Source organism: Rhizophagus irregularis, chromosome 20 (genome assembly GCF_026210795.1).
Source record: "Rhizophagus irregularis chromosome 20, complete sequence".
In the NCBI taxonomy this organism is placed as follows: Eukaryota; Fungi; Glomeromycota; class Glomeromycetes; order Glomerales; family Glomeraceae; genus Rhizophagus; species Rhizophagus irregularis.
In genome coordinates, this window is record NC_089448.1 from 460,201 (window position 1) to 486,491 (window position 26,291).

At 24.9% G+C, this 26,291-nt stretch overlaps 7 protein-coding genes across 7 annotated transcripts; 4 read left to right on the plus strand and 3 right to left on the minus strand.

The window, feature by feature from the left end:
* Positions 1–800: 800 nt before the first annotated feature.
* Positions 801–1,433, plus strand: OCT59_012737 (uncharacterized protein; the record flags this gene model as incomplete). Its single annotated transcript, XM_066140325.1, has 3 exons — positions 801–1,103; positions 1,154–1,252; positions 1,326–1,433. 3 exons carry the CDS (start codon positions 801–803, stop codon positions 1,431–1,433), a joined length of 510 nt encoding a protein of 169 aa, XP_066001211.1.
* A 3,875-nt stretch (positions 1,434–5,308) lies between these two features.
* On the plus strand, positions 5,309–6,196 carry OCT59_012738 (uncharacterized protein; the record flags this gene model as incomplete). The annotated part of the gene is made up of 3 exons (XM_066140326.1): positions 5,309–5,347; positions 5,427–5,776; positions 5,929–6,196. 3 exons carry the CDS (start codon positions 5,309–5,311, stop codon positions 6,194–6,196), a joined length of 657 nt encoding a protein of 218 aa, XP_066001212.1.
* Positions 6,197–8,662: 2,466 nt separating this feature from the next.
* Positions 8,663–8,902, plus strand: OCT59_012739 (uncharacterized protein; the record flags this gene model as incomplete). Its single annotated transcript, XM_066140327.1, has 1 exon — positions 8,663–8,902. The coding sequence occupies one exon, from the start codon at positions 8,663–8,665 to the stop codon at positions 8,900–8,902; it is 240 nt and encodes a 79-aa protein (XP_066001213.1).
* Positions 8,903–12,254: 3,352 nt separating this feature from the next.
* OCT59_012740 (uncharacterized protein) lies at positions 12,255–13,136 on the minus strand (the record flags this gene model as incomplete). Its single annotated transcript, XM_066140328.1, has 1 exon — positions 12,255–13,136. One exon carries the CDS (start codon positions 13,134–13,136, stop codon positions 12,255–12,257), a length of 882 nt encoding a protein of 293 aa, XP_066001214.1.
* A 1,772-nt stretch (positions 13,137–14,908) lies between these two features.
* Positions 14,909–16,436, minus strand: OCT59_012741 (uncharacterized protein; the record flags this gene model as incomplete). Its single annotated transcript, XM_025321905.2, has 2 exons — positions 14,909–16,112; positions 16,183–16,436. 2 exons carry the CDS (start codon positions 16,434–16,436, stop codon positions 14,909–14,911), a joined length of 1,458 nt encoding a protein of 485 aa, XP_025167657.2.
* A 2,295-nt stretch (positions 16,437–18,731) lies between these two features.
* On the plus strand, positions 18,732–19,105 carry OCT59_012742 (uncharacterized protein; the record flags this gene model as incomplete). The annotated part of the gene is made up of 2 exons (XM_066140329.1): positions 18,732–18,857; positions 19,019–19,105. The coding sequence occupies 2 exons, from the start codon at positions 18,732–18,734 to the stop codon at positions 19,103–19,105; spliced, it is 213 nt and encodes a 70-aa protein (XP_066001215.1).
* An 805-nt stretch (positions 19,106–19,910) lies between these two features.
* OCT59_012743 (uncharacterized protein) lies at positions 19,911–20,814 on the minus strand (the record flags this gene model as incomplete). Its single annotated transcript, XM_066140330.1, has 8 exons — positions 19,911–19,946; positions 20,091–20,101; positions 20,173–20,208; positions 20,284–20,340; positions 20,407–20,451; positions 20,521–20,553; positions 20,629–20,640; positions 20,718–20,814. 8 exons carry the CDS (start codon positions 20,812–20,814, stop codon positions 19,911–19,913), a joined length of 327 nt encoding a protein of 108 aa, XP_066001216.1.
* Between the last annotated feature and the right edge of the window lie 5,477 nt (positions 20,815–26,291).

The window sequence follows — 26,291 nt, forward strand, 5'->3', positions numbered from 1 at the left end:
ATTGAAAGATCCATTAATTTCGCTGATCAGTGACATAAAATGATTAGTGTAAAATTTTGCCGATCTCATACACTTCGTTTAATATGAAGTGGTTCTTTCATAACTTTATATTTTATTTAAAAACTTTTAATAATGAGCAACATCAGCTTTGTTGTTTGTTTTATTACATAGCTGCATGACTGCATCCCATGAAGATTTATATTATGAAAATTGAAAACCTCCCCAATTTTGAATTAATTTATAAAAAATTGGTTATTTTTGTATTTTTGTTATGTAAATTGACCGAGTTTTTATTAAAATAAAAAATCAGTCATTTTCATTTATAAAAATTGAAAAACCTTAATTTTTTATTAATTTAATAAAAAGTTGGTTATTTTTTGTTATGTAAATCGAAAAATAAAAAATCAGTTTTGATTTCTTAGTTGACCTGAACTGGTCTGACCTATTCAGAGCTCTAGACTTAGGGGATGGCCAGAAATGACGTAATTTAAATTTTAGGATTTTTGACCCCTCTCCTCCCCATGTCATCATTCATTTAGGAAATGTAAAATTAAAACATAATTCTGGCTAGAATTATATTAACTACAAGTGTCTAGAAATGGAAGATGTGTAACATCATCATGGTCTTAACCCCCCTCCCCCCTTAGGAAATGACGTCATTTCTGGCAGTCCCCTTATTCAGATTTTGCCAGACATATAAGAACTTCTAACATCATTTATAGAAGCGAGTTCTTTTAGAGTATGAAGCTGAGAGGGACTGTATTTATCTTGCTCTTTCTGAAGTAAATAATAAGATACAAATGACGAAGATTGAACTTGCTGAAATTTCCAATGAATGGGAATCCAAGAAAAGACTAGATTTTAGTGGAGACATTGATGATGACTTTGATGAGGTCTTTTCTGGTGCAGCTGCAGGTAATGAATTTGATAAAGAAATAGGTGGAGACCCTAATGAAGAAGGAAATAACAATGTCTCTCCTGGGGGTTTAGGACCTGGTGATTTGGATGAAGATATAGGCAATGAAGAAGACAAAAATAGTGTCTTTTCTGCTGCAACTGTGGATGATGAAGAAGGAAATAACAATGTCTTTCCTGGCGCTGATGTGGGTGGTTTAGAACCTAGAAACCCCAACGAAAAATAAATAAAAGAAAGAGACCAACACCATCTTTAACCCGCCAATTAAATCCTCGAAATCTGGAACGGGTTGACTATAATGTAGGACCTCCATCAAGGAAGCGTCATAAAAAACCTGTAAGTATTAATAAATTAAATTTGTTATACCAGCTGATGGATTGTGGCATTTAACTCTTGTATATATTTATAGGTTCCACAACCACCACCGGAACCTTCTTCATCACCATCATTACATTCTTTATCAATACCTTCCACTCCATTACCTCTTTGCTTAAAATGCCCTCAGCATTGTTTTTAATTTAATTCATGATACTACAACACTGGAACGAACAACACAGACGAATTGATGGTCAAAGATACGGTCAACAAAGATTTAATGGAATGGACTCTAGCAGAAATCATAGAGAAAGTCAACAATATACGGAAGTGGATACGGAAGTTTTAAGGTAAGTGGCTTTTTTTTTACCTGAACGAAACTTGCCACCTCTACGTGGTGTTCAGGAGAAACAGCTGTAGGTTAATTTACCATACATCTGGCCAAGAGCAAGCATCATTTTATTTACATGTTTTTAGTTTTTTTTACGCCACTTTGGTATGTTTTCTTATATTTTTGTAATTATTACAATTTTTTTTTAATTTTTGCATTTGTAGATAAGGGAACAGATGAAGTATAATTATGTATTCGCTGGAAACAAATATTCAATTTTTTTATTTTTTTTTATATACTCGTATTTTTGAGAATATATTGAAATATATTCATTATTTATTTATTGAATTATTATATCTATATATATTTATATAACTTGGTTTGCTCATTATAATAAAAAATTGAGTAAAGTAATAATCAACAAATTAAATATTATAAAATGCTTTCAGGCTGTAAAATTTAGTAATCTTATTAGGAAATCTAAATTTATATTACGACTTTTATAAAAAATATGAATTCATCTTTTCATTGTCTTTACAATAACGAAAAAGAAAAAATAAAATAAAATCAATCTAAAGAAACGACAATTATCAGTAAATCAATGTAATTTAATCCTTTACTTATTTTATTAATTCAAGGATAAAGATGTTTTATATGTTTTATATACAAATGAATTTTGAAAAATTAATTCTGAAATTTAAATTAGTTATAATACAGTAATGGCATAATACAAAAATAAAAATAATCTTTGAATTTTATTATTCTGAATTTGGAAATTTGATGAATAAATATATTATTTAAATTGAAATGCGCGAGCAATTTGGTATAAATTTTTTTATATTCACCCGTTTCGGATGAAAGAATTATTTTCTAAAATTTTTCTATCACGGGGGTGATGATCACCGGTGACTGAAATTATGACAATCGACCAGAATTAAAAAAATATAGTGCCGGTAAAAATTGATAATTCTGGCCAACGGTGATGATCACCCCCGGTGATTTGAAGTAAAAACCCTTTTAGCAAAATGTAATAATTTTAAATCCAAATCCATTTAATACTATACGATATAAATTGTGGGGATTATTCCTATTCCTCAAATGTTTGTTGCCTCTCTCACTTTCTAAAATACAATTTGATACGTTCATTCTCTTGATAATCAATATATAATGTATAAAGTTTAAATAACATGCACCGAGAATGAATATTGATTATTAATGAGAAAACAAGTCGACATTATGGAGTGAAAAGATTTGTATTATTACTAAATTTTATTTAATTTTAAATTTTCAACAAAGAATCGTCAAAAAAAAAAAAGAAAATGCTTATAATTAGTTTTATTTTAATTTTTTACGATAGCTTTTTTCATATTTAGACCCTGTATAAATAATTTGAATTGTGTAACATTGAAAAGTGTAATATTCTTGCTTTCATATTTATCATATCATAATTAAGGAAATTTGATTGAGTTTCCTGACTACGATAACCAATCTTTAAACTAATACATTTCCGGTTAATTAAAATTTTAACTGGATTTTTTTTTTATTTTGATGGATTAATACTAACAAAAAAAGTATAATTTTTCTTATTAAATGCATTTTATTTGAGGTCATTTCCGCTCCCAGTTTAGTTAGTTACCATATAAACTAACCATTTCTATAATAATAATTTTTTTTATTTTTCGGTTTTTACCGTAAAGACTGAAATAGTCTTTTTAGTCTTTTTCTTATTAATTTTTTTTATTTCTCTTTTTTATTATTGTTTCTTTCGGTTAACAACCAAAATTTTTTTTATTCTTTTTTTTTTGTTTTATTTTTCATTGGATATTTTTTAGAGAATTTTTTTTTAATCGGAAGTCTTAACCGTAGAAATCTGAATGGTTTAATAATGTGAGAGAAATAAAATTTGTAAAAAAAAAACAATTAAGAGAAACTATCATACAATTTTTTGAATTTCACGTATCTTGAGCCTGATGGGTTGTTATTGCAAAATAATTTTTGTTATTCACCTGACATGAAATCCTGTGTTGCTAATCAATTTGAACTACACGTATGTTATACAAAAAAGGAATGGTTTTATATCCTATGCCCATCGCGGTTTAGCTCAACAAAATTAGCCCATAATAAGGACATTCTGCAATAGTAATGCAAAATATATTAAACAAAATGATGAAAGTTGAAAAAAAAAGAACCTAAACCCATAAAAGTAGCTTTAAAAAAATTAAATGAATCTCAAAACATTTCAACTATATATTTAAATTTATTGTTAAGTGATTATTAAATATAAACTGAAAATTATTGTTGCAACTTATTGACTTTTAAATCGATATAGAATAAAATACTTTGGAATTTTTAAAATAGCAATTCTTATTTAAAATTTTATGGAATAACTAAAGACAGAAAAACTAAAGAATTTATGATGATTATACAATTAGCAGATCAAGGAAATTTGAGAAGTGTTCTTTTGAGTAATTTTAACAACCTGTTATGGAGAGATAAATTAGTATTCCTATTGAAATACATAATTCATAATAACATGATAATTTTGATAATTTTGCAATTCCCATTCATTATGTATTTATGTATCGTTCAGTCCACTACTAAATTTCAATTGTTGTCATATTGAACTACTTTTTTATTTGTAGATGGAATCACAAGATTAAATATTTTTAATCTAGTTGATATTGATTCATTGGTAATTAATTCAGTTAATTCAGTTGAAATAGCCATACATTTGAAGAAAATAAATTGCATAATTTTATTTAAGATGTATTAAAAATTATTAAATTATGGTCTTGTATACTATAATTCAATTAGTTGGTAACACAGCAAATCACGTCTCAGAGTCTCAGAATGTGAAGTTAGTCTTTTTTTTAAAAGTTTTTTTGAATTTAGAACGTTATCTGTTACTATTTTCAATAATTTTACCGTATGTTTAAAGCTTAGAATAAAACTTTTTACTTGGGAGGCTGGACAATCGGTATAGTATATATAATAGATAGATATAAAGAAATTTTCTGAATTTTTTTTCTACTTTTGATCGTGATTTTTGATCGGTTACACTAAAAATTATGACCAATAAATTTAACTGTAAGATGACCAACTGACCGTTCAACGTGAAACACCAAAAACGTAGATCGTTTTGATCAAGTAGATAATACTGACAGAAATAAACAAAAACAACAAAATACTAATTAATTGGTTGGTTAATAGTTTATCACAATCAATCAATCATCTGCTCAAAATTGAACTTTAATCGCAAATTTTGGTTAGTTTTTAGTTTTTGTGATCAAAATGCCAATCAATTAATTCTGAAGTAGACTAGAGTCAATAGATCAATATAGTATAATGGATACAAAAAAAATTTCTGTGATTTTTTTTAATACAATAGATCAGTATGGTATAAAAAAGAATTTTCTGGAATTTTTTAATATAATAGGTTGGTAAAAAAAAATAGGTTGGTAAAATAAGTTTTCTATCACTCTTTTTTAATAACAGTAGATTGGTAATAGACTATTATTTGTATGTTATTGTACGGGCGTGCTTGATAATGGTATGATGTGGCACGGAGTGCCACATCAGATCATTATCAAGCACGCCCGTACAATAACAATATTAATATACAGATCAGAATGACCATCATTAAACTTTTTTTATACTTTATTAGTTTATTTACGTCATATTAAAGCTTGCTTCTTCTTCTCTTTCTAAATCACCTTTATTGAATCTTTTAGTACATAAATAATGTAATGTCAAAAGAAAGCAATAAACGTGCACAAACTTCAAAAGTAATATATTTTTATGAATATTTGATTGTTATGCTAATAATAAAATATTATCTTTTTATTTTATGCATTTTTATTATAGGCAAATGAGTATAACAGTAATATTGAATTTTTTAAAGAATTTGGACAAGTAAAGAGCACAACCAATGCCACAAAAATCTGGCTTCGTAATCTTGAAGAGTTTAGAAGAGGAAAATTTGTAGAAGAAAAAATTGAATACGTATCTTCAGCACAGGAACTTGATAAGCAACTAGCAACCTATATAGCAGAAATGAAACAGAAAAATGGACAACAATATTCTGCAAGTTCTATCCGTTGTGCTATTGCTGCTATACATCGACATCTTGTCAAAAATTCAGTAATAACTGGCTTAGACCTTCATAACCAAGCAACTTTTCCAACTTTTTGGGAAGTTATTAATGGAAAGATAAAGTTACTTTCTGACTTGGGCCTCAATGCTGCAAAGGGTGCTGATGCACTAACCACAGATGAAATTTCAACAATTCTTAATCACAAAATATTAGATGGCACAACACCAGAATGATTGTTATATCGTGTTTACTTTTATAATGCAATTTTATTAGGTATCCGGGTGAAGAGCATTCTACACTTCTATTAGAGGATTTTGTAAAAAGAGAAGATGGAGGGTTTACAGTATATATTTATCGTAGTAAAACCAATCAAAGGGGAGCATTTGGAAGCAGAGGAAAGGCAGACAAGATTTTAATACCTTATAATGAAGAAATTATTTCATATTATGAAAAATATATTTCATCGCGCCCAAGAGATGCTGATCCTGAATTTTACTTGCAGGAAAAGGATGATGAAGATGGTTGGTATATTATACTTTAATAATAATAAAAAAAAGATAATAACTAATGTATAATTTAAGCTTTTTTCTCTGGTATATGGTACAAAAGAAATCACGTTGGATTAAATCATATTAAATCACTTATGAGATTGATCTGTGTCAATTCGGGTCTCAATATTAGCAACAGGAAAATTGTTCCACATACTGGTAGAAAGACAATGGTGCATTAACAAAAATAATTCAAAGTGGTGCATTGTCAAATTCAGATTTTAATATAAAATTAGTATAATTAGCTTATTTTAAATTATACAGTAATAATATCTATAATCATATACTGTATTTTATAAACTTCATAATTATGTAAATTTGCATTTAATAATATTGAGCACGCTATAATCGCTATATTAAGCATGACATGCAAAATATTGGTACAACGTGTACATGATGGTCCTATAGAGCCGTATATTAATAACTTATTAAGTTAATGATTGTTTTTTAGTAGTGGTGCAGACTTTTGAACCTTAGGTAGTTATGTCATTTTTGTCAACATCCCGACCATCCTGTCACATTGTTGTATGGTGCCATAAATGACTTTTGCCATATGGAATTTTTAGACTTTTAGACTTTACATGAACTTTTTATGTAATTACTTTTATATTTTTTAGACTTTATATAATTGTAACTATTTTTAAACTTAATATACTTAACATTAATATAAATAATATAAACTTTTTTTTTTTTATATTTGAAAACTGCTTTTAAATTTTTTAAATTTGGAATTTAACACATCACCATATACTACTACTAAGATTTTATAGATTTACAAAATCCAATCTTTCAGGATGGAGAAAATGGGTTGTGTGAAGAACTAAATATACCTAATACTATAAAGAAATATAGAATTTAATCCTATTGACATAGTTGATAATATTTTAAATACTAGATTAGAGTAAATTGTTTACATGCCATCATTATGAATTTATATCCTTTGTTTAAATACTAGTAATAGTAAAATTGCATATAGAAAAATGTTAAATAATGCTATTAATTAAAAGAAGGAGTAATCGTTATTATTTTTAATTGTATATAAATAATAAAAAAATATGCTAATTTATTTAATATTTTTATTTGTTTTAATTATTTAGAGATTTTTTTAATAACAATAAATTGGTATAATATAATGGATCTAAAAAAATTCCCTGGGACTTTTTCTAATAACAATAGATTCAATAGATTATATAAAAAAATTTCTGAGATCTTTTTAATGACAAATTTATTGGTAGTATAATACAGATATAATAAATTTATTTGAGATTTTTTTTAATAATAATTGATTGATATTGCTAATAGTAGATGCATATAAAAAAATCTTTGAATTTTTTTTTAGTAATAGATCATTATGAAAAATATTTTCTAAGATTTTTTTCTATTTAATTAATGATAGATTGATAATGGATAATTAGTAAGATTCTTTTTAGTTACCATTAATAGAAATTTTTTATAACTATAGATTATATAGATTATATTTAATGAGATTGTAAAAAAGTTTCTTTTTTTTTTAATAACAACCCTATAAAAAATTTTTAGAAAATTGATCACATATTGGAGTTCTTTTGGAATGAAAACTAGAAAAATGATCATTTATCGGAATTTACCCAGAAAATTTTTTATAGGGCAATAGATATGATAAAATTTTTTGGTGATTTTTTTTAATAATAATATATTGGTAAATGGTGCAAATTAACAGTAAGTAGCTGCTAGTTTTTTTATGATAAAAAATTGGGCAATTTTTTTATAAAAATTGAAAAAAAAATTTTTATTTTTCAATAGAAAATTGGCCAATTTCTTTTTCTAAATTAAAAAAATTTTTATTATTTTTAATAAAAACTGCTCAATTTATTCTATTATTAAAAAATTATAAAAAAAGTGACCTATTTAAAAAAGTAGGTAAATGTTTTTTAATTGTTTAACAAAATGTTGTAAAACGTTTTTTATTAATAATTTTCATAAAAAAAAATGCGAAAACGTAAATCAATTAGTTGCCTGTGTCACCACGTTAAATTAAAATTAAAAATGTTCATATTTTTTTATTCCGTAAAATAAAAAATTTTTTTTTTTAATTTATTGCTAAAATAAATAATATCTTTGCTTAAATTTAAATAGTTCCCATTTTTTTTTTGATTTTTTTTCTAATAAAATAATTAATTAATTTCACTAGAAAATATTAGAATTTTTTTTTGTTCGTGTAAAAAAATTTTTTGATGATCAACATAAAAGTAAGAAATGTAAATTTCTTCATGATCTATCAAGTCAATAATGATTTTTAGTAGCACAGAAGAACTCAGCGCAAAAAGTTTCCGTAATGATTGTTCAATGTACTGTACTGTACTAAGTACTAATTTACTAAGTACTTAAAGATTAAATGGACCTTTTTTTACCAAAATGGCTAGATCAATAATAAATTAGGGAATGATTGGCAACAGAGAATTTCTTGAAATTCAAAATTTATGACAAATGATTATCTGGGTGTTAAAAAAAAAGATGTAGATCAGCTTGCTTTGCTTAATCCAAATATCCATATCGAGAATTTCGAGGGAAACAGCTGGCCTGATCTTGAATCCGAAACCGAATCAGAAGATGGGGATAACAATTCGCTTCTTCCGATGTTTATGGGGCACATTGATACCCCACCGAACAATTTTATTTCAGCATTTCAAGGTTATCTAAGACAGCCCCGGTATTGTTAATAATAGTGTTCTCGGACCACTGGTTAATAATCAGGATTAAGTAAATAGACTTTACGATTAAATAATTATTTATTTTAAACAAGTTTAACGTGTAAGACCTACGCCCGTAGTAAACCAAAAATGATGTTTTATTAATAATATAAATTTACACACATATAATAATATAATGCTTGGTTTAATAATATTTCCTAATAAGTTAATCTCTAAAAGTATAATTACAAATCCCGATAATTCTTAATAGATCCAAATACATATTTGCCTCTTTTTATAAGAAAATGATTTTCATCAAAATAAATTTTAAGTGTTTTTCATCTCCTAATTATTGAAGTCTTCCACTTACAGTTCCCACAAATTTTGATCTTAGTAATACTCATACTAGATAAAGTTCCCTTTTCTAAAATAATAGTTCCAAACTTTTACGATTATGAATTCTTTAAAATTTACAATTTTTGATCTTATTATAAGTAATACTAGGCGTAACCCGTCGCGTTGCGCCGGGATGATACTTGTCCATCAAGCAAGAGAGTAGGTAACTATTATTATGATGGTATTAGTAGGAAATAAATGTAGTAAATTACACAATCAATATGATTATATGAATTGTGTGCAGTATAAATATTATTATTAAATGCAAATTTTAATTTATCATACGAACAAATGTTGCAGTACTGTGAAATTTACAATTCATTACAAAAATAATTTTGTATAAATAGTTTATTGTTACATTGCTACAAAAAAATCTTTTTTTTTATCTTAAAAAATTTAATATGAAAAAAAAATCTCAGAAAGATTAATCACAACGGTCTATTGTCATGAAAAAAAAAATGTATTCGGGAAAAAAAATTCGGTTTGAAAGAAAAAAAGTCAAACCGAAAAAGGAATAGGGGAAAAATTTTTTCGGATTAGAAAAGAAAATAAGTACCGAAAGAAATTCTGAAAAAAAAGGACAATAATTCAGTCCAAAAAGACCAAAAAAAAAAAAATTTCAAAAAAATTAATAATATGGTCTAAAAAAGACCAAAAAAAAATAATATAAGTCTTAAAAGATTATTTAATAAAAAAAAAATAATAATAATTTTTCGGTTTTGGAAAAAAACCAAATCTAAACGGGAAAAGAATAAAAAAGAAAGAGGAAAAAAACGAAAAATTTTTAAAAAAAGAAAAAAAATAGGAAAAGAAAAAGGTGTTTCGAGAAAAGAAGAAATTTGAAAAAAAAGAACTAACCATTTGGTTCAAGAAAAAAAAATGAAAATTAAAAAAAGGGGAACCGAAAAAATTTAGATCGGTTGGAAAAAAAAAATTCCGATTAAAATTTCATTAACCGGAATTGGATTATGACTTGCCTATCAAGCAGGATAAGCAATTCATGGTTATTCGATGCATCGTGACAACCTGATCAAAAGAAGGTAGAATTAGATAAATAATTTAGAAAATCAAAATTAAAATTAAATATTTTAGATAAAATTTTAGGATGTCGTATATAGTACAGTAATCAAATTTTACTCTGTTTTATTATACGGAGATTTTGATATGGAGAGATTTAGTTTTCATTCAATTTTGGCCATTGCTAGAAAAAATTAGGATAATTTAATAACAAATAAATGATCCTAATTTGCCAATTTTATATCATGATTTTAAGCAACAAAATTGAATATTTTCAAATATAATCTTTTACCCGCTATGTGTATACAGAAAAATACAGAATTACTTAAAAGTCGAAGTTAAATGTATCATTTAAAGTTCACGTGAACTTTCTTTATTATGGTCTCAAATACTAGCTGGCCATTAAATACAGCAAGAATTAATATTACTTATTTATATATTATTTATATATTGTATAAAAATTTTCTTTCTTAGCAAATGGTAAAATGAAAATTATTCCTTTAAAATGGAAAAGACATCATTTCAAACAATGAGTCAACATAAACAATAAATGTAAAAATAATTGGTATTATATAGGACGACAATGGGAATATAGAAAAATGTCAATTTCTCCTATTTATTAAATTTTAACAATATTATTTATGCCTAAAGCAATAATTTGAAAATCTCATATATTCTGTAAATGTACAGTAAAAATTGTGTCAAAATACTAAATATTTGTGTTATATTGTCAAATTTTATATAATATTTGAGTTATTTGTAGTTTTTAAACAGTATCAAGCAAGTAAACTGGAGTGAAATACAATAATATGGTTTTGTTAATTTGTTGAATATACCAAAATATAATAAATGATAAAGTTCATTTAAAATATAAACTAGAACTGTACCACTATGGCCGCCTGGCGGCGGCCTTCAAAATAAAATTAGGTGTAACATGAGCATAAATGCATAGTCAAATAAACATTTTTTTTAAAGAACCCCTAATTGCTTTATTATACTTATATGATAACTGATAACATGATAATCTAGGTTTGTTTATGAAATAGGAAGCGGTTGTGATGCTATTTGTTCCAAGCGAGAATATTCTTTAATCACATTTGGATCTACTTTGAATGCATCTCTATTTAAATTCATTGTTTGAATTTGATCCCATTTAGGACATCTGATTCAGTTTTATTGATTTAATGTTAGTAATAAATTATTAAAAAAATTATTAGTAATCAAATTATTATGAAAGTTTTAATAGTTCGTATATATATGATCAGTGATCTATAACATATATTTGTAATATTATTATTAAGGATCAACAATTAAATTTTACAATAACTTCAATTTTTTTTTTAATAAAAAATAAATAAATATAATGTTTATTACATATAAGATATAAAAAATACCAGATAATAAAAATGAATTTTAAAAACAGTTCGTATTTGTCAGGTGATCTATGACATGCATAATAGTACGATCAGCAATTAAATTTTACGTTGACTTCGTTGACTTCAAATTTTTTTTTTGAACTAATTATACTTTGATATAAAAATAAAATAAATGCAACTTCTTTTATTTCATTTATTTCATTGAAAAATAAATAAAGTACTTATTACATATAAAATATAAAAAACAATAGATAATAAAAAAAGAATTTTAAAAACAGTTCGTATTTGTCAGGTGATCTATGACATGTGTAACATGATCAGCAATTAAATTTTACGTAGACTTCAAATTTTTTTTTAAACCACTTTTCTTTGACATAAAAAATAAAATACGTTTTTTATTTCATTAAAAAAAATAAATATAGCACTTATTACATATAAAATATAAAGAACAGATAATAAAAAAAATTAAAGAAAAGATTATTACTGGGTTACGTTAGTTCATAAACATTATTTAGTTTTTGTTTTTTTCTACCTCTTGTTGAATTTGAAATTTTTGGTGTATTATTTTTTTTTTAATATTTTCGTTTCTCTCTTCATTTTCTTATATTTTCATTTCTTTTTTCATTTTCTTCAATATTTTCATTAATTCTTTCTTCATTTTCTTCATTTGTAATAGAAATTTCACTATCATGAATTTCATCACTTTGTTGATTTTGTAATAGCAAAGATCTTGAAATATCTGCTATTTTAGTCATATTTGTTTTATGTTTATTTTTAGTTGGTGTCATTGACAATGATGGTTGTGTTGTTGAATTCTGTTGTATGAGAGAAATTCTTTGTTCTATAACAGATTTTGAAGATCCTTCATTACGTGAATCAGATTTTGATTTCCATGGAACTACAATACTGTTATCTGATTCTATTTTTGCTGATACAAACTGAAATTCCAAAATTTCACAGTATAATTGATCTTTTGCAAAAAAAAATACTCCTGTTGTATGAACTGTTGAATTTTTTCTGGCTTTTGTTAACGCGTTCTTAAATCGCCCATTTGGTGGGTGAGTTAAATTTACAGTAAATGGAGTAAATTGATCCTTAGATAAATATGGCTTTACTTGTATTTGTAAAGTATATCCACTTTCTGTTAATTCTGCATACCCCAAAGTCTTTCCAAGAAGATGTACAGTTGGTTTTATTATAGGAATATCTTCCTTATCGATAAGGAGTTGTACATTAGTTGTAATAGAGACGTTTATTGAACCATCTTGAGTTGTTGAAAATTTTCCTGTAATTAAGTATACATTTTCTGCCTTAAGTGGCGAAGTTACTTCAGATCCATCATCTGAATCAAGGTCTGTGTTATTTATTAAGGTCATATAATTGTAAAATTTATATATTTGATGAAATGAATCTTCATTATCAATTCGGGAAATAGACATGCCTTTCTGCAAGACACCATTATTAATAAGTTTCATCAGTCACAGAGAGTATATACACGATGGTTGTAATGTTTGCAATCATATTTCGAAATTTTTTTTAAATCTGATTATTATTAAAATGAAAAATGAATAAAAGTAAAAAAAAGTAAATGAATTACTTATATTTATAAAAAAAATTATGACTTTAATATATTTATAATATATTTTATTTTTTAAAAAAAAGTAATAATATTACAATTATTTATTATTATTTATGATTTATGATTATTAAAAAAATGTGATTTTATTACAATTTATTACAAAATTATGATACATTTTATTTAAAACTTAAAAAAGTGGTTCATTGAAAAAATTACGATTTTATTATTTATTAATATATGAAAAATTTTGATTTTTATCAAATTTATTAAAAAAAATGCAATTTTATTGAAAAAATTACGATTTTATTACAATTTATTTCAAAATTATGATGATTTTATTACATTTATTTAAATTTTAAAAAAAGTAGTTTTTATTGAAAAATTGCGATTTTATTATTTATTTACATTGAAAAAAATTGATTTTATCAAAAATTTATTACAATTTATATAATAAAATTAATTTATTAATTTATATAATAGTTTATGATTGAAATAACATAATCTCATTAACTGTTAAATATTACTTTATTAATTAAATAAATGATAAAAAAAAAGGGTAATTTTATTAGAACTAATTTGTTTATAGTTACTATATGCGGCTTTAAATTTTCTAACCTGTGAATTCAATTTTAGTTTATTTTCTTGTAACGTAAATGATGATCATCTTTCAATTTTTCAATTTGTAAATTTATTTATTTTTTATTATTAAAAAAGTGTAATAATCTGTTGAAAAAAACCACACTTTTATAATTATAGCTATAAAAAAAGGGTGGTTTCATTGTAACTAATTTATTTATAGTTATTAATTGCGGCTTTAGTTCTTTTAACTAATAATAACATGTGAATTTAATTGTAGATTATTTTCATTGTGACGTAAATGATGATCATCTTTCAATTTTCAATTTGTAAATTTATTTTTTTATTATTAATTAAAAAAACAAATAAAAAAATACAATTTTATTAATAAAAAAAGGTAGCTTCATTATAACTAATTTATTTATAGTCATTAATTGCGGGCTTTAGTTCTTTTAACTAATATTAACATGTGAATTTAATTGTAGATTATTTTCATTGTGACGTAAATCTTTCGATTTTCAATTTGTAAATTTATTTATTTTTTTTATTATTAATTAAAAAAATGTGTAATTTATGGGAAAAATCACAATTTTTAATTTAATTAACAAACAAATAAAAAAATACAATTTTATTAATAAAAAAAAGTACCTTCATTATAACTAATTTATTTATAGTTACTATATACAAGTTTCAATTTTTATAACATGTGAATCCAATTTTAGATTATTTTTACTTACTGTGACGTAAATGATGATCAACTTCAATTCACGAAATTTATTTAAACAACTGCTGTCCAAAAAACAATCAATTGATATATTGAAATTGAAATTGAAATTGAAATTCATTGCAATGAAACGAAATTTCAATTATGTTTATATATATTTTATATAAAAACGGACCCTGTTTTGCCATATTTGCTAACCAAATTAGGACCTACTTCCTTCCTTTTTTGGAATACAACTTATTATTACAACGGCCAATCACAATAAACAACACTATGAAATTTAGATCATCTGATTGCTAACAACTTTGTATCATGATCTGTATATATTGATAAATAAGCAAATAAACTTCAAGAAAATTATTTGAGTATTAATCATCTTTCTTCATAATTTGAAATACCTCATAATCTTTTATTGAAAAAAAATCTTCTGTATCTCTTATCTTTTTTTCATAGCTTTTTTGTCTATACCAACAATAATTATATTCCTTTGAATCATCATTATCATTATCATTATCATTTGTATGAATATTAATATCACGACCAAACGTAGGTCCAATACAACTACCATGATACAATGCATGATTTGTAGCTATTACATGACTTAAAATTGGATTTTTAAAATTGTCTTTATTCTTAAAAGAATATATAAAACTATCTTTAATTTTAACATATCCACCAGATGATTTCCATATTAAAGGATTATATCCTCCAATAATTTCTTCTGTTTCTTTTATTTTGACAAATGTTACAGTATAAAGTATATCATCACATAATTCATGAAACTTTTTAGGAGTGAATCCATCTCTGCTTCCTCTTAAGAGTAATTTAAATTCATATGGTAAATATAATTCTCTTGCATAAGCATATTTGCTTTTAATATCAATTTTATCAATCCATCTAGAAATTATAGAAACAATATTTAAATTGACAATTTTTGAATCAATAATTCCATCAATATTTATAGATCGAGGAAGTAAAATATTATCATTTGGTTCACTATTAGGATTTAAATATGACTCTAATAACTCTTCATAAAGTTGACGTTTTAAAAGTTTTTTATAAGGCCTAACTTTTTGAAAGAAATCTTCAGAAGATAAACTAAAAAATCTTATTGAAGGCAAACAATGTTGCAAAGTATTTTCCATCATTTTGAGATCATAATCTGACCAAGTAGTAGGATCTGGAAGAAGTGTAGGATTTTTCTCAAGTCCCCATTTTAATACATGATCCCAAATTTCAATTTCTTTCATTTGTAAATCATCTCTTTTAATAAGCGAAATCAATGATTTCTCAGAAAGTGAGGTAAAATCAAGCGACTTAAATATTTTTTCAGGAAATTTAGCCATGAAATTTGTACAATATTGTTGAAGTTCTAATAAAGAATTAGATTGAAAACCTGCTTGGTGAATAAGTTCAAAATATTGTTCCATCCACTTGGATTTATTTTCAATTAAATAAGTTTGCAAATAATCAATTAGTTCTTGAAGCAGTAGTTGATCAGCAGCGACCAAAACTTTTAAAATCTCTGAAGGTTCTTGTTCATTTAATAAAATAACACCACCATAAATGTAACTAAATAATAAAAAATGTATTAAATATAAAATATTTAAATTACTAATAAGAATTAGTAATGTAAACTTACTTTAAAATAATTTGAAAGATATCTGGTGAAATGTTTGATAATTTAATGTGAGACAAGGCACCCTTATCATTCTTTTTGTTGGAAGCCAAAGTTCGACGTAAAAATGGAGAACGGTAATACAGAATAATCATATGTGCACGAAATATTTTTACATTTGGATCTTCACCGACTTCAATAGTAATATCATAATATTCATCATCTTTCAAAATCTCAATATAGTTTTGACTTAAATTTGGAAAAAATTGCTTGGACATATTTTCTGCTAAATTTATAATGTGAAAAAGAGTAAGAGAGAAAACAATTTTTTTTAATAATTAAGTTTGCGAATCCATTAAATGTTGGATTTCGATCAGCTGACAAATTCCGTGTGACTTACCATTTTAATATTTTGTCGTCATCATTGTGACGTATACAAGCAGTCAAAGTATTACTGTAATTAAAAAATTTTTAATGAAAAGAAATAAAAAAGTTTTCGTAATCAGATTTGTGATGTTTCACTAAAATCAATTTTTACTGTCAAAATATCCTATGAACTTAATTATTTCTCACATCACCCAGATTAAATAGACAAAGATTTCTCATTATCTTAATTAAGTAATCATTTGATTAAAACATTGTTAAAACTATGTCAATTCGTATATGGAAAACGTCGGAATTATTAGAATCTTATTTAAATCTTAATAGTAAGCCAAATGATAATATTATATAGAAAAATTGGTGGAATTATTGTTTCAAAGTTTGTTAATTTAAAAGTTTCTTTAATTTCGAAGTGGATTGATAAAATTGGTATGAACCAAATCCAGAAATACTGACTCCAATCCATTAGCAGTGATTCGGGCCAATTTTATGGCGCTGTCCAGAATAATGTTAGCAATAATTTCCAAAAAAAAAGAAAATAAAAATTACAATTTCTTAAAAAAAGGAAATTTACGGTTAAGAATTTGTTAGAACGGCTATCGTGGAATTATAAATTTGGCTCCAAAAATATTTGGATATCCAGATTAATGGTATAATGAAGGATTATAAAATTCTTACCATTCTTTAGGGAGGACTTCTAACAGTGAATAAACCGTTTTGTCGTTGCTAGAAGCGTTAGTTTGATAATGTTTGATGGCTTGTTTCTCTATAATTTTTGTGTTAGTAAAAATTTGTTCCTTTAGTATAGTAAATACGATCCAGGATGATTCGTCGCGGTTTTCGTTAAAGTATTGAATTAATCATTTTTGTTTGATTTTTGTAAGATTATTGTTTCTTTCGTTAACGAAATAGTTGACACGTTCCGTTGTCCAAGGATGCTAGAGTATCTATATAGAGTAATTTAAGTGTGATATAAATTGTACGTAGATATTTTGTTTTTGTGTTCATAATTAAGGTTCGTGATCGTATTATATCTTTGTTTTTTTCTTTTTTGGTCGGAATTATTGAATTTTTTAAGTCTTTAAGACAGTTTTCGTAAGTTTTCCTTCTTTTCTAATATTTTAATTTGTAATAAGAATAAATAGAAACATCAAGTAAAGAATAATTTATATCTATGAATAAATTTTTACAAAAAAACGTCACAACAATAAAACTTTTAACCAATAAAATTTACAGATGATCCTCTAAAATTCGGATTAAGATTAATCCGGATAGATCCTAATTTAATGGCTTGTAAATTTTTTAGACATCCGAATTACCTGAATATATTTGGGATTGGATCCGGATAACATTTTTTAAAAATAGGATCGTATCACTATTTGTATAGAAAAATATCAAGATACAACTGTGCCTTTGGCATATAAAGAAAGCGGTAGAATTAAGATTATCAAGACTCAACATATTAATTATAGCGCAGCAGCAATTTTCCTTTATTGATCCATTATTTTATCTAAGTATAACTAAAGAAAAGATGGTTTTTTGTCCAAAAGAAATAAGGAAATTAATTTGGAAAATGATGAATGGCCATCTTCATTAAGCACTTCATTCCAACAATTAATGGACAGTATCTTCCTTCAACCCAAATTTGGGCAGCAGCTGTACAAGAAGTTTATAATTTTTACAAACAACATTCTTTACCGTGGCTTTGGGTGTACCCTTGGAATGAGCGGTATAGTGCGGATCGTTGTTTTTATGGTTTCGGGCAGGAAGCAGTGATAAGCTTCTATTTTTAAAACGAATATGTTCGTTGAGGCTCACTGAAAGGTATTGAAAAGAGATTGTTTATATAAATTTTTTCAACCGCGCCTAGATTTGGTTGTATTTATTATAATAAAACAAGTAATTCCACACAATGAAAGAAAATTCAATCAAATTTTTGTGGTAAAAGGGAAGAAGATGACTGGCGGAAGACATTTAAAAAGGAATGGAAGGAAGCTTCAACACGAACTAAAAATAGTAATACATATTGACTGATACTAATAATTTGATTTGTGGATGTCCAGCTTTCTTATCAGCCGTTTTTTTATTTGCAAACATCTTGTACTACAGAAAGGAATAGTTAATCAAGAAGTTCATCATCATCATCAGTATCCTTTTGTTAGTACTACATCATTTCAACTTGTTTGTAAAGTATGAGAAGTAAATTGTCCGAATTAACAACACCAAGTTTTGAAGTTGTAGGTGTGGATTTGCAAGTTTGTAAGGAAAAATATGAAAGGCTTATCAATACAACTGAAAAAGTACTTGAATTTTTAAAGGTAATTTAAAATTTAATTTGACATATTATATGCTTTATCAACAGTTTAATTAATCTCATTAGAGCAACGGGATAAAGGAAATTTCAAATGGGTAAAAGGTGTTAAAAAAATTTCAAGCAAATTAAAGAAATGTTATCCGAAATTACATTATATAAACGTAGAAGGACGATGCCACGAACATTCAAAGATCATTCACACAATATTTTATTTCTTTAGTAATAAAACTGATATTTATAGTAATAGATTGACAAAGTAAGTAATATAATTATAATTATAACAATTTACTTTGTATTTTTTTTTATTGATAACAGATAATAATACTATTATGTTATGAATTTTAAATTTTAATAGGAAAGTTTTTTGTATGGTAAAGTTAAGGGGAAATTATAAAAAATATATACTATTAACTGTTTTTGTCGGTGAGTAGGTAAAAATATTGAAGCGGATGTTGTGAAGGTTTTTTTTTCATATAATAAAAATTTTTTTAAATTTATCAATAAAGAAAATTTTTACATATTATTATATATATAATATTTCGTAATTTGTCATTTCAAAAAAAATTACATATATAATAATAATAAAATAATATATCGCCGCACGTAAATAAATAAAAAAAGCCGTTAAAAAAAAAATAATAAATAAATAAATAAAATATTAAAAGAATTCAAATTTTTTGCTTATCTTTATTTACAGTATAAATAAATGCACAATATTTTAATTCTTAAAAGCATTAGTTATTTATTAATATTTATTATTTTTTTTTTTTGAAAAAATAAATTTTATTGAATACTCGAATCTAAACTTTAGTTACTACCATTAAAATGTTAATTTTTTTTCTTGTTATAATAGAACAACATTAAAAAATTTGAATAATTTAAATAGTATACTAATTCATTATAAGGTATTTATACATTTAATAATTTATTTAAATTACAAACTAAGAATTTTGTAAACATTTACTACTCTAGTCTTAGTGTTTAAATAATCCATGATAAATAAATAATAAGCGATAATAATTTAATAATTTAAAATATAAAAAAAAAAAAATTATTATTAATTTGATTCATCAAAAGACAATTCAAAATCCATCTAAAGATATAAAAATAACAAAATTATAGATTAATTATTTGCTTTATAAGAAATTTATTTTTTCTACTATATTTTAAGAGCTTACCATCAGGAATTTCCAGTTCATCTTGTTTCTTTTGAATGAAAGTTTGGATTATTATATACTTCATCATCATCTGTAAGGAATAAGTAAATAGAATTAAAACAGTATTAGAATTGTTTGTTATTAAGTAAAATTTTCACCTACCGTCGAAATATTTTTGAGTTTTTTCTTTTTCATCATCTAAATTTTAAATAAAAAGTCGCGTTTAATAAATTAAATTGAAATAGTAACTTTATTTGTTAGTAATTTACTTACTATTTGAATTTATTTGCAACTTTTTAAATTCTTTGGGTAATTTTTCACTAGTATCACCTAAAATTAAGATATAGAATTAATCTATAAATCAATCTCGATTTGACAATAATTAAAATACATTACCTCTAAAAATAGTAATTACTTTTGATGATTTGTTAAAGTCGTTAACTAAAATAAAATTAATTATTAAACATTAATATATTATAATTCAACGCTATAATGTTATTAAATACTTACTATTGTTAAAATCATACGATTTACTATGAAACACTATTAGTAGTAAAATAAACTAAATTATTATAGTTAATCAAAAAATGGTAGAAATCATTATTTGTACGGTTATACCTTCTTGTTCTTCTATTATAATAAAAAAATAACATTAATAATGTATTTTAAAATAAATATATTCATTAATAAAATATATACACTTGTACCTTCTGTAGCATTTCTTGGTTCATGTAGATTTCCAAAGTTGTGAATTTTACTTGTAAATAATCTGCTACTCGTATAATTTTCTTCTACTTTATTCATTTCTAAATTATCCATTTCTGATTTGAATAATTCATCTGACATATTTTGATAATATAAATTAATTTTTTCTATTTTATCACAAAGTGTATCAGCATCAGGTCTTTTTAATGGATCAGCATCCCAACATTCTTTCATTAAATTTTTATATTCTAATGGAGTTCCTGGCACAATTTTTGGTCTTATACCGTTAATAATATTCATTACAATATCATTTTCATGTTCATAATTTATAAATGGTGTTTGTCCAGATGAAATTTCCCACATAAGAATTGCAATACTATAAATATCAGATGCAAAAGTATATTCTCTTCCAACAATAACTTCGGGTGCTATGTAAGGAAGATTTCCATATATACTTGTTGATGATTTATCAGCAGGTCCACAAAATCCAAGATCACTAACACGCCAAGAATTATTAAGTTGTGAATATAATATATTTCCAGAATGCAAATCTCTATGAATTGCTTTCTCTTTATGAATAAAATAAAGTGCAAGAGTTATTTCATTAATAATTATCATTCTATCTTTCCATGTAAGTTGTTTATGATTTTGTTGTAAATATTTTCTTAAATCGATATCCATTTCATTCGTTACAAGCATATAATTTCCATTTGATGGATTTTGCGTTAAACCAAAACATCGAAGAACTCTTGGCCATTTATTACTTATAGTTAAATGTGATTTAGCCTAAAAGATATTAATTTGTAAAAATACTACTAGTGTTAATACAAAAAAATTACAACAATTTTATAAAAATAGAATACAATAATACAAACCTCTTCAAACCAACTTTGATTTGCACTTTTAACATTTTCTAATTTTTTAAGCACTATATTATGCTTTCCGAATCTTTTTAATTGTTTTTTATCATAATCCCATTCTTCATACGCTCCGTCAATCCAAACTGCTGTATAAATTTCAGAAAATCCACCTTTTGTTAAATATTTAATATTTTCTAAATTACTATATGGGATCCATTCAACTACCTTATTTGGCATAAGTGTTTCCATTTGACATTTCTGTATTAAATTATCAATATCATCATTTCCAGATGTCCAATTTGAAAAATCTTCTTTTAAATAATTTCGAACACAATATTCACAATATAATGTGGCTAAACATTCTTGCTTACAATTTTCACAAACTCTTTTTGTTCCTGAATTAAAAATAACTTTATCTCGATCATTATATCTAGTTAATAATCTTATTGCATAAGTTTTTTCATCATTTGTTAGAATTTTATCAGCAAGGACTGTTTGCTTTTGAAATTCAAATTGTTTGTGTATATCATTGTAAATACTAGTATCTATTAATGTCGTTGCTCTACTATTTGCTGCATAAATTAATTCATATCGAAGAGTGGACATAATGTAATGTAATCAAATGAGAAAGAATGAATGAATTATTTTAAGTTAAAATGCAAATTGTTGATCAAAATTTCATGCTGTCCCACATAAATTTTGTGACCTTGAGGCGTAATATTTTACGCCTCATAACCAAAAAAAGAAAAATATTTTACGTTTTTTTTTTTTAATAATACAAATTTGATTGTCATTCAAATAATTTGATAAATTGTAAATAGGTATGTCATGGGTTTCATGTTACACAATCCAAATTATTTATATTCTAAAGTCTAAAACGTCAGACATAATTTTTTGTTATATAGATGAAGTTTAAAAAAATTTACAAAAATAAAATAACAGATATGATAAAAAAAAAAATACGAAATATATTAAAGAATGAAGTAATTATATTTACTTGGTTTTTTATGTTGTATTATTTTCATTTCTATTATTAAATTAAATTATATTACAATAAAAAAATTCTTTTTACATAGTGTTTAATTTACTATAATAGGACTGAAGAATTTTCCAGTAAGTCAAATTAAAATTGATTTATTGTAAGAATTTTTAATATTCATCTAAAAACTTTTTATTTAATAAAATTCATTTTTAAAAAAATCTTTTTTTAACGAGAAATTTTTTTTTATAAAGTCTATGGAAATTTTTTAATAAAATCCATTTGAATTTTTGATATAGATTTTTGTTTGAGAAAACCAATTTGAGAGATTTTTTTGAGAAATTTCTGCATTAAATAATTGATGCATTCAGAAAAATTTACAAAATTAATATTATTGTTGAAAAAGGTATTTAATTGAAAAATCTTAAAATATTAATAATTTTTGGTAAAACAGAAATCGGCGGAATATGTATAATTTATGAATCGTAAAAATGGAGTTGAAAATTTTTCATGTCAAAAAATTTTAGGACGGAACAAAGGTGGAAGAGCTCATAAATCCATCCGGCAAACTAATAATGATACTCACCACTTAATTACTTAATTATGTGTGGTCATACAGATTCAAAATCAATGGACATGATGTTGACTATTTCGTATTCTTTATGTCATATAACAAACATTACACTTCGAAGTTCGAAGTGGTGTCACGATCCCGTTCATCCGTCACTTAGATAGTCCTTAGAGATTGGTATTGTAATGTATTGTAAGATTTACGCCCGTGGTAAATCACGTTGCCATCAAAGTCTTAACATAAAGATACTTTATTAATAATATAAAACTATAACAAGTTAGTATCAGTTTAAATAAATTCATAATTTTTGGCCAGGCCGATATGTGACAAAGCTACGCCACAAAATCACGTGGATAGAAATTGTTGGCAAAATGAGAAACTCACGTGATCTATCTTTTTTCATAATGCGTAGACATATAGTCCTCCGGACAATTTTTTTTTGTTCTAAAATTTAGTATTCCAGTTATGATTGAAATTTTTTTTGGTAATATTATTTAAAAGACATAATTTGAAAGTTATTACCTTTGGGTATGTATTTTATTTTTATTATATCATCTTTGTAAATCAACAAATTCTGCGCATTCGGATTATCATATTGAAACATGTGAATTTGTGAAACCCCATTCATTGACGAATTTATCAATGCATTAAAATAATAGTTAACCTTCCATTTATATTTTTCAATGAAAATATTTGTTAAAATAATAAAACATATTCAATGTCAATCTATACTAATATGAAGTCATTATTTCAAAAATGTTTAGTTTAATTACTTAATTAGGGATCATGGATTAATAAATCGGGTTCAGATAGTCACATAAAATTTCTTAATATATCTGCAAAAAAAAGTACCTCATTAACTTCCTTTCTAACCAAAAAAAAAAAAAATGTCTTTCGATTATTCTCAGGAAGTTATTACCGACTTGGAAAAAGTGCTTGAAACTAACGATGGATATGATGTTATTATCTACGCTGGTGAAAATAAAAATGTAAAAGAATTACGTGCACATTCAAGTATTTTATGCATAAGGTCTAAATATTTTTGCACAGAATTTTCCAAAGTATGGGCCAATAAAAAAGATGGAAAATTTATTTTTGAAAAACCAAACATTTCTCCTCAAATATTTAAAATTATTTTAAGGTAACGTAAAGTTATGAAATTTAATATTTAATCAAGTTATATAATTTACATATATTTTTAATTATTTAGATTTATTTATTGTGGAAAAATTGATTTAACAAAATTGCTGGGCCCCGAAATATTAGAACTTTTGATGGCATTAGATGAACTTAATTTCCATTCATTAATTCCTCATGTTCAAGAATACTTGATTAATCATCAAGATGAATTTTTGCAACAAAATCCTATTGAAATTCTCGAAACAGTTTATCAACATGAATCATTCGCAGATTTATGGAATTATTGTCTTGAGAGGATTTGTGAAGAACCTGAAATGTTATTTAATTCTGATAATTTTATCAATTTAAAAGCGCCTTTATTGAAATTGATTCTAAAGCGAAATGACTTGGCTTTAGACGAAATTGAAATTTGGAATAATCTATTAAAATGGGGTATTGCAAAAAATCCTTCTATTTCACAAGACAACACAAAATGGAGCAATGAGGATATTACAATTATTGAGAGGTCTCTTCATGGATTTATTCCATTAGTAAGATTTTATTATATTTCACCTGATGATTTTCTTGATAAAATATATCCTTTAAAAGAATTACTACCAAAAGATTTAGTTGATGAACTGGTGAAATTTAATATTTACCCAAATAGGAAACCAAATATTGACGAAATTCAGCCTCCTAGAAACCCAAAGCCTATTTATGACTCAACTTTAATTAAACGTCAACATTTTTCTATTCTAGCTAGTTGGATCGATAAAAAAGAAAATTTACATTATAAAGTAAGAAGTATTCCTTATAATTTCAACTTAATTTATCGTGCCAGTAGAGATGGTAAAGCACCCGCAGCATTTCATGCTAAATGTGATAATAAAGGAGCTACTATTGTTGTTGTAAAAATTAAAAATTCAGAGCAAATAGTTGGAGGATATAATCCAATTCAATGGGATTCAAGTGAATTATGGAAGTCCACATTTGATAGTTTCATATATTTTTTTGCAGATGTGAAGAATATAGTAACTGCAAAAGTAAGTTATAGTAATGGCGATACATATTCTATAGGAAATTTAGCTAGATATGGACCGTTATTTGGTGGTACAGACTTAACAGGATGTCAAGGGGGTGGTAAATGGTACAGCCGTTCAACAAATTCTTATCCTAAAATTGATGGTATTCCAGCAGAATACTTTAATGAAGATGATTACGAAGTTTTTCAAGTCATTAAGAAATAAACAAATTCATATTTACATAATGTAGGATAATATATTTTGTTATTTGGATATTAAATAGCTTTTTTTTGAAAATAAATACTTATCTTTTAATTTTAAAGAATATATTGAATAAAAATTAAGTCAATTTGACTATATATATTAATATATACTTGCAATTTTTCTTTTATTAATTACCAGTATTGATTATTAAGCATATTACAAAATTTAACGTGGCAGGAAAGATAAAAAATTGATTTTGATAATACTTGGAAAATATAAATTAATGTTAATTATGACAGGATCTTTCATTTGTGTTGCAAGTATAAAAAGTATTGGCAAATTTCTTTAATCTTTATAGTTAGGATATTAATCATTATATATTTTTACATTAACCGTAGAAGGTTACGGTACATTTCGCCAAGCAATTTAGCTGAAAGGAAGATTCACCGAAGGGATGTTTCGCCGAAAGGACGTTTGCCGAAAGTGCATTTAATCGAATCCATTTCACTGAATATTCCATTTCGTCGAATTTCATTTCACCGAATTTCATTTCAAATGGACGTTTCACTGAAAATGGTAGCGATTAACATTTTTATAAAAATATTCATCACGCAATGAAAATAAAAATTAAATTATTTTTAGGGATTTTTCTTTCCATCATATTATCACTTTAACATTCAAGTAACTGATATTAATTGTTAAGCAATAAATTAATGATTTTATTTTCCTGAAAACATTTATTTGCGAAAAAGTAAGTAAAAAAAAGAATAATATATTATAAACAACAAGAAATCATGTTTAAAGGGGAGTTAGGACTATAA